Below are 9,327 nucleotides of genomic sequence, written 5' to 3'. Positions count from 1 at the left end.
CATGTATCCCAACTGAAGAAGAAGCTGGGAAGTCATACTGCTTCAACTCAGTTTCCTACTGTCCATATGGATTCTGGAAACATTCTTTTAGTTCCTGAGGCTATTCTTGATAGATGGCTAGCTCAGAGGAGAGGCAAGACAATCACTCAGGTTCTAGTTCAATGGGTCAACTCTCCTCCTGAGGACAACACTTGGGAAGAATTGCGTGAGTTCATTAGAAGATTTCTCAGTTCCATCCTTGAGGACAAGGATGTTTTCAAGGGGAGGGCATTGATATGATCCAATTGTATTAGATGATAATTCAATGGTGTAATTGTAATTCCTTAATTCATTTTACATAGCTGGAAATCTGTTAGGAATTAGTTGTTAGGCATTTGGGCACGTGACTACACAAGTAGATCCCAAAAACAGTTATAACAACCTCTAACCACTTTTCCCGCGTGTTCTGCTAGCGTTAAAAGCTAAACATTAGCTCACTTGTAATTCAGAATGAATTTTCTCAAGTTCAATACAATTCTCTCTCTTTCTGAATATTGTTTACTCATTGAGCTGTGAGTGCATCTGTTCAAGAGTAGTTTATTATTTTTACTCTTTAGAAACACTGTTTTCTTAGATTTGATTCCATCATTTTGGGATCTTATCATAGGAACTCCTCAACCTCCACCGGCCTCTTATTAGCATCGAGATCCATTTCTTAATAATGATTCCAAGCATCGAGATCTTAGCCTAAAATAAATTATATCTCTCACATGGTCACTCAATTTGATGAGTTTATCACTTCCCTTTATTTTGTAACTATAAAATCACATAATTCTGTTAAAGCAATTTGATGAGTTTATCACTTCCCTTTATTTTGTAACTATAAAATCACATAATTCTGTTTCTTTAACGGTGACACTCTCCGAAAACTTAAACAAAACGACCAAAACACCCACTTAACTATTCATTTGCTTCTCTCCGTACGTACTAGTTTTACTTGTGTCAACTACAACTGCAAAATCTATAACAATTGAGTGATTAATCTTCCTGTCCTTTAAATTAGTGTTAGGTGAAATTCACTGCTACCAAACATAACGGCTCATACAACAGAGTGCAAGTAAAGTGAGGCATTTCTCTTGAGAGTAGAGTAGAAGAGAGATCTTTATAACACGATATTCATTGCAATTTAAAGAATCCATAACACGTTGTAAAACGCGTGGTTTAATGAAGTGATTTTATTGCTACAAAACAAAGAAAAGTGACTTGAGGAGATAAATTTATCAAGTTGAGCAATTTACTCTATGAAACATGATAATGAATCTCACTATGTGCACTCTACAAAAGAGTCCCTAAAGGAAAGAAATATATGTATTACTAATAACAGAAAAAAACAAAACCTGTTATCTACAAGTCCTGCTAAGTAAGAACATGATTTGAATACCTCAATGACAATCTTTTCTCTTTCAACTAGGTTTATCTCGCAATACAGGCACCTGTGACCTGTTGTCTCCTGATAAATTATGTTCTTGTTTCTCAATCTTAATTTATGTCTCTTGTTTATATCTGTTGTATCCTGTTGAATTCTCTTCTTGTTCCTCAATCATAATTTCTGTCTCTTGTTTTTCATCTCTCTCGTCATCGACTGATGTTTGGTGGAAAGTTTCTTGAATCTTTGTCATACCCTTCTCTACTGGTCCGATCGCCTGGTTTATGGTTAAAACTACATCCTTCACAACCTGTTTTATTGGTTTTAGAAAATGTTGCAATTAGATATGATTCTTCAAGAACAAATGAGCAAGTGCTCATAAAAAATAATGGTAAATGTGGGTGCTGAAAAGATGTTACTTTTAGACAAGAGGGGGTTGCTCAGATGGTAAACACCCTCCACCTCTAACCTTAAGGTTGTCGGTTTGAGTCACCAAGAGAGAAAAAAGGTGGGAAGCTCCTAGCAGGGGGTAAAAAAAACAAAACAGAAAAGGCCTTACTTTTTGACCTCCTTCAACAACAATGTCCTGAACACTTTCTGTGACACTTGTCCCTGGAACCTCAACCTTCGCTTCCGTCTTTTCAACAACGGTCGATTTCTCTCCATCTTCAATATTTTGAGTTGTTTCTGCTTTTTGGGAAGTAAACTCTTCATATACAGATGTTGGCACAAAGTGATACGGTTTCGCGGAGAAGACAAAAACATGAGCAATAGCAGCAACAGCCATCTGCAGGAATGAGAGTTAGTTAAATATCTCAGGGCTGACACATAATACTTGTTAAATGAGAAGTTTTTACAGAATTGACATAGTGCTAGACCCCATGTGATTGATATCACCTAAGTCTCAATATCAGTATAAAGTGTTTCTGAATAAAGTTTGTCCAATAAAATAATTCCACTTTCTTAGATTGTACTACATGAAAATTTTAGCATAGCATCAGTTTCCAAATTGCATTTCCAGTTTTACTTGACCATATCATATTTTTATAATAATTTCGTTGTATTTAGATGGGATTCACAGCGTGGATGATTTTTCCAGTTCAACCAACCCATTAAGGTACAAAATCGACAAGGATGAAAATCCAAAAGCATGATTTTTTCAATATGGAGAACACTTCAAAGCTTCTGTGTAAAAAAACTTATATTGCTAATTATCCAAGAGAAAAGATCTTAGGTTCAGTAACCCTTTACATTTAAAGACTTCTTAAACCATAAGACCTGGGCAAAGTTTATTTGTGCACTGTCCTTCGACCATCAGATAACCAATATTTCTTCGCTCAATTTACTAAACAATGTGTCCCCGACATGTTCAACTTTCATCTCGTACATGAAGATGATTTGATGTAGCAGAAGATATTATAGTTTCCACTAAACATAGTACTCGAAGCCCTTCCATGGAATTAAAAAGCAGAGAATACCTACCTCTATGCAGATCAGAAAATCTTGCAATCCAGTCCGGAACTTTCGTTCCTTTGGGAGCACCGTTAAAGAACATAACAAGGCGATACCAACCCCTTGCCACCATGTTGCAAAAACAATGGCCTTGAAGCTAATGAATTTTGCTAGTGGTTTTATGGACTGGAGTTTATGGTGAGTTACATTATAAAATTGGACAAGACAATATAACGCCCACATCTGGCTGAAGTTTAGTACCACAGTGATATAAGGATATCTGCAAGGAGCAATAAGCAGACAAGATTGATGTATCAATATCCTATACAACAACAACAACATAACCAGTGTAGTCCCACATGTGGGGTCCGGAGAGGGTAGGATATATGCAGACCTTATCCCACCTTTGTGGGATAGGGAGGTTGTTTCCAATATATTCTTGGCTCAAAGTGAAGTTATCGAAGTAGGGTTGCAAGAAAATATGACAGCAAAATAGCAATATACAAGATAAATAAAGCAATGAACAGTAAAACATTGGAAAATAAGAAACTACACGACTACTAAATGCTACTACTAACAAGGAGGAGAGGAGATGAGGCTAGCCCCCTGCCTCTCCCACACAAAGTACAACAATACTCGGCTACCTACTAACCTACCACCTAATCTCGACCCCCAAACCTTCCTATCTAGGGTCTTGTCCTCAGTAAGCATGAATCAGATTCCTATAACAGAGAAAAATGAGCTACCAGACAAAAGTCGCTGCTACACTTATTTATTGTAAACTACCAATTGATAATAAATTTGTCAAAGTGCTGCAGTTGAAGAGGTTACAATTACAATCTCTCAGAATGCACACAGTTTCGAATTACCCAGTGTCATATCATTCTCTTACACAATGCATTTTACACTACCTACTATCATTTCACTTTCTTTAAAATGCTGAAAACTTAGGTTAGCTCCTGCTGCTGCTAATCAAGGTTCTGGTTCCAGGAGAAAGAGGATATGAAGAAAAGAGATCTTCAGTCCACCTTCATCCTGCTACAAGGACTTGAATGCTTACTGGGGAGTGTCATAAAGGGACACGGAAAGATAGATCTCAAATATAAATTGAATGATATGACCATTAAACAACCAAAAAAAGAACAGGAAAATTCTTTGATGACCAATTGTTCATCATATCCATATTATCGGGAGAAAAAAGATGCACATTAAACGCCCTCTCATTAACTATGATATTAACTAGTGAAATAACGAATTATACACGAGTCAGCTAATCAACTATTGGCAGTTAGAGATTTCATTTTGAAGAAGGATCCTTCGGAATTTAGATAAATGTAGTTGTGATGACAATAATGGTATTTAAATTACACAGCCATATGTGGTGCTGAATGTGTGTAATCGTTTCTCATACTTCACAACAATACGTAAAATTTAGATGGAGAAAATGACATACCCATAGTGCCAGTTAAACTTCCCATCACCATATACCCCAAAAATCTCCATAATAAGAGCTAGGAACGCACAAACCGTCTTCAAAATCATCTGCAGAACACAACAACATTATTATGAAGATAACGAGTACAGCAATATAAGTGTGGAACTTCTTTCCCTTTGACATACATATTGTACAAGACCAAATTTTTCTATAGTTAACAAGTTCTTCCCCACAACATATGGGTGGAAAATGAAGTTATACAACATCCTTTTTTGTGACACAGGTTTCTCCTCTCCTTCTAGCAATGATTGGCTGATTTGTTTCCTCGATTCATCTTCGAGTAGTTCCACGACTTGTCGCTCACCCCCTGCCACAATTCCATATCATGCAAGTTATACTCTAGTAAATATTTTTAAGGACTGCATGTGTAGAACCTACAAACTTAAACACAGTCCATTAACATGCTAAGTTAGAGGAACTCTTTTTCCTTCGAAGGTACCAAGGGAAAGGTTGACTATTGCCACGGTTAAAATATCAAACATTTGAGGTAGTTTCGTTCACTGTTATCTGGTTATACAAGACTAATAGGAAGTTCTTGAGATATCTTTTGTGTTTTTGCAACACCATTGAAAATAGAGTTCATTCTTACCAAGGCAAGCGATCAAGTAACTTCCAAAAGAATAGAGTGCAAATGCTTCATAACAGTTCCTCAATATGTCGCAGGCAAGGGAAAGTTTTGGGTTCCACAAGGACAAAATCTGTAATAGACGAGAACCAATTCATTTAACTCATGAGAATTTGAAGTTACTGATTTAGAAACATTACATCAGCTTTAAGTTCAATAAAGATTAGTTTACGCAGTTGCTTTAGTCTATCAGTTTAAACATTTATATTGCATTTAAAGATAGTGTATCTCGTAAAACAGTGAAAGGTGCAGCAAGACCCTATAATATTAATACTAATTAGAACCTTATTTCCCTGACACATCTCAATTAACAATTCAGAAATCAGCGTGCATTTCACTGGTTATTTCCTTACTGATTCAGTTGCATAGACAGGAACCATGAAAAGGACCCCCACGATCCATTTTTGTTCCTGATAAGCAAACGCAAATTTAGATCCAACATTCTAAGAAACAAGAATTAAGACTCCATATATACCTAAAGTGAGTACTCACTGCCGGATTAGTATAGTATCTGAGATGCTGAAAAATTGAGAGAAGAGAGAGGATCAATGCTACTAAGACAAAGCATCCCCCAATTACAAGAGCAGGCTCGTGGAGATATCTATAAATATTCACGTTGAAAGAGATGTAAAATGATGCCATGCCACATGATCTCTATTGCAATTCTCTCTAAAACTTGCAACAAACACTAACCAGACCTGAAAAACAACAGCGCAATTAGCTTGGAATGGTTATTGCTTAATCATATGGTGAGAGGGAAAAAACAAAAGCACTTCCAGAAAGCCTGGTAATTATCTACTGCTCCAAAAGTAGAATGCTAGAAACAAGTGAAAGGTTTGCATTATTAGCATGTTTTTCAGGTGTTACTTGTAAAGAGAGTAACATCTGGACCTAACTCAAACCTCAAAACCTAGCTCTTGAGGGAAAGATTGTCCAAATCCATATAAGCAGACCATTTGTCCATTCTCCAAGCAATGTGGGACTTTGACCCACTCTAACACCCCCTTCACGCCCAGGCCCAACTAGAGCGTGGATCGAAAGTCCAAACGGTGATGGATCTGGCTCTAATACCATATAAAGATGTGGCACCTGGACCTAACTCAACCCCAAAAGCTAGGATTGCCCAAGTCCATATAAGCAGAACACCGCTCCATTTCCCAACCAATGTGATACTTTGACCCACTCTAACATTACTAAGTCCATGTACTCTTTGAATTTGAGGTCATTAAACTTGCATTAGACAATCCTATATATTGTGTCACTCCTTTTCTCCCTGTTTGAAGAATGAAGCAGAGCTAATTGCAAACAATTTCAGTTCACCAATTACATTGTGAAAACATCAAAATATCCTAAAGGATGATGTTCCTTCTTTCAGCTCGGGCAAGAATTCAAAATTGTAACTCTTGGGGCCTACTAATGCTTTGTGCAGGGGGCTTCCCTTTGATTTCACAATTCATATTTCAGAGCATTATTAGGTTGTAAAACTTGGAAAGAATAATGGGTACTGCAATAATAAGGTAACAAGTTGAAAGTAAGGATTTATGCTGCTTACAAAGACTGGCAATGTAAATAATTTAACAGTATGAGTCAATTTTACCTGCCTTATATTACGTACTACTTGTTTGCATGTAATTTGAATACAAAATTTGATAACAAAACGATAGAACAAAATAGAACCCAATTACTGTTTCTGAAAATATAACTAAATACAGAAATATAATCTTGAATAAAAGGTAGACAGACACAAATTAAAATTAAAGAAAAAAAAGAAGAAGAGATTTTGGATTTGAAAATAATGCCTGTAAAATGGGAGTTGTGGTTCCGCTAGAGATCCAAAATCCATTTAAACATTTCTTCGGCATTACGGCAGCCTACCTACCTAGTACTAAATTGTATAGTTTTTTCAGGATATACTTTGCAGCCAGTTCTGTTCGTTTTAGTTCTATATTTGACACGTTGCACTTTGTTGTTCAATGCAGGGTGTGACTCGCTCCAAATTACCCCTAATCAATATCTAATTCATAAAAAAAAAAAAATATTAAAACTAATAATAAGTAGAATGTATTAAACTATATTATAAATTTGCAGTCTCAAACATAATATATAAAAAAATAAAATTAGAAAATTATTAAATAAAAAATTATAATATTTTTTTTAAAACAGATTAAAAAGAAAAATTCTAACAAATAAATTTGGGATGAATTAAGTAGTTAATTTGTTTTATCCTTCTTTCTCTTTTCATTTAACTTTTTTGTCCTTTTCTTCTTTTTATCTTTTGCTTGTAGCTAATTCCCTTTTTGTTTGTTTTTATTTGTTTTCCTTTTTTGTTTATTTTTCCTTTTGATTTCTTTTTCCTTCTTTGGTTTTGTTTAGCAGCTTTTTTTTTTCTCTTTTCGTTTTTTTTTTGGGTAGTATAATTTTTTGGGAAAATTATACAAAATAAATTAATTATGAAACTATTTATCCAAATTGAACATAACCCAAATTATTCATCCTTAATAGACTTATGGTCCAAACTTTTTACCCTCTTACCCCACTTTCTCCTTTTTAATTTCGCACATGACGTGATGCCGACGTCAGCATCACTGCTCCTCTTTGATACCATCAGAGTATAATATACTCTAATGGTATCATTTTGTTGATTCGTTGAAGTACTGTCTCTTCCTTCTTGATACTATCAATATATATATATATATATATATATACACTCTCATGGTATCAAACGTAATGGTATCAAGAAGAAAGAGACAGTGCTTCAGCAAAATTGCTTGATAGCATCAGAGTTTATTATATACTCTAATGGTATCAAATGCGCGAGATAGTTAAAAACAAGGGGTATGAAAGTAACACTACTAAAAAACTCTGAAAAAATTAACTGCGTCGCTTTTTTGGTCAAACTCAATGGAAAAGCAACGCAATCACTTCCGTCTTATTTTTGCTCGACGCTTTTAAAAAAGTCACGGACAGGATCGCAAAAAGCGACGGACTGCGTCACCCCTAATATTTTTTAATTAAAAAAATATAAATAAAAAAAGACGGACTTCATCGTTTTATTTTTTAAAAAAATAAGTATTTAATATAAAGTGACGGACTGTGTTATTTTATTTTTAAATTTTTAAAAAATGTTTTCAGCAATCGACGGATAAATGGTCTTCGTCCGTCGCTTTTTTTCTTGGTGTTCTTAAAAATTTTCAGAAAAGAGACGGACATAGGATCACTGTCCGTCACTTTTCTGAAAAAAAATTTAAAATTTTTTGTAGAAAAGAGACGGACTAAAGGACCCTGTCCGTCGCTTTTCTGCAACATTTTTGATAGAAAAAACTGAAGGTTTCTGTTACCTAGCTACAATCAAAATTCAATTCACTTTTGTTCTTGGTGTTCTTAAAAATTTCCAGAAAAGCGACGGACATAGGGTCATTGTTTGTCGCTTTTCTGATTTTTTTTGCAGAAAAGCGACGAACTAAAGGACCTTTAGTTTATCGCTTTTCTGCAACATTTTTGACCGCAGGTTTCTGCTGCCTACCTGCAATCAAAATTCAATTCACTTCATAGCAATTCAACCTATTCCAACATAACTAACAACAAATAAAATACACAAAATACATAATAACAAACATAATGAAACACTTAAAACAAATAAATTCATAATTTAGAATGATTTAAAGTCTTTCAAAGTTAACAAAAAAATTCAAAATTCTCGCAAACTAACATAGGGAACCTAATGGCTATTTGCTATGTATTCTGTATTCATCACTATCGTTGGAGTCATTCGGAGTGGACCCTCTTGAATGACGGGGCGGGGGCTGACGGACAAGGTTGAGCACTTGTTCTTTGATTTGCTCAACTTGTTCATTCATAAGTTTTTGCTCCTCAATCTTTTTTGCCTCAGATTCTGCCAATATGCATGTAAGTTCTGCAATTTGCTGAGACATAACAACTATCTGAACCCTGTCAATAGCCTCGGCTTGACGTGATGATCCAATACCTTTTAAACCTAATTAAAGTCGTCGTACGTCATTCCTAGAGCCCAATCCATATATTCGGCCCTTGTGGCTCCCTCCAATCACTTTTTCTATCCAAATTTGAGTGGAATGTTTAGGCGTTAGCTGGACCAAATCTCCCATCTCACGTATGTGCCGCTCATAATCTTGCTTCATATTAAAACATAAAAGTTATAATCAATATATATATATTAAAAATAAAAGTTAGAATCAAAATATATTATACATTATGTTAAATAACTTACATAGGCTCATTCGGCCCTTTCCTCCACCCACTCATCCGGATTCGACGCATTAGTTTTTTTCTTTACATAGTCTTTTTAAAGACTTCATGATGATAAGGATTGCA

General features: G+C 35.2%; 1 protein-coding gene across 1 annotated transcript; it reads right to left on the bottom strand.

Moving 5' to 3' along the window:
• Window positions 1-1,239: 1,239 nt before the first annotated feature.
• LOC129892224 (protein LAZ1 homolog 2) lies at window positions 1,240-5,700 on the bottom strand. Its single transcript, XM_055967783.1, has 8 exons — window positions 5,470-5,700; window positions 5,331-5,387; window positions 4,942-5,050; window positions 4,478-4,659; window positions 4,311-4,399; window positions 2,888-3,137; window positions 1,965-2,192; window positions 1,240-1,715 (listed from the first exon to the last, which is right to left on the bottom strand). The coding sequence occupies exons 1-8, from the start codon at window positions 5,617-5,619 to the stop codon at window positions 1,524-1,526; spliced, it is 1,257 nt and encodes a 418-aa protein (XP_055823758.1). The 5' UTR covers window positions 5,620-5,700; the 3' UTR covers window positions 1,240-1,523.
• Window positions 5,701-9,327: the final 3,627 nt, after the last annotated feature.

The sequence above is a fragment of the Solanum dulcamara genome, chromosome 6 (assembly GCF_947179165.1).
Source record: "Solanum dulcamara chromosome 6, daSolDulc1.2, whole genome shotgun sequence".
NCBI classification, from domain to species: Eukaryota; Viridiplantae; Streptophyta; class Magnoliopsida; order Solanales; family Solanaceae; genus Solanum; species Solanum dulcamara.
The sequence above is the reverse complement of the archived record's forward strand: the minus strand, read 5'-3'. Positions and strand labels throughout refer to the sequence as shown.

Excerpts from the sequence above, each read along its gene's own strand:
- LOC129892224 (XM_055967783.1), bottom strand. The coding sequence starts at position 5,619 with ATGGCATCATTTTACATCTCTTTCAACGTGAATATTTATAGATATCTC. Across the intron at positions 4,660-4,941 it reads TTACTTGATCGCTTGCCTTG|GGGGTGAGCGACAAGTCGTG; the intron begins GTAAGAATGAAC and ends GAATTGTGGCAG. Across the intron at positions 4,400-4,477 it reads AATTTGGTCTTGTACAATAT|ATGATTTTGAAGACGGTTTG; the intron begins GTATGTCAAAGG and ends TGTGTTCTGCAG.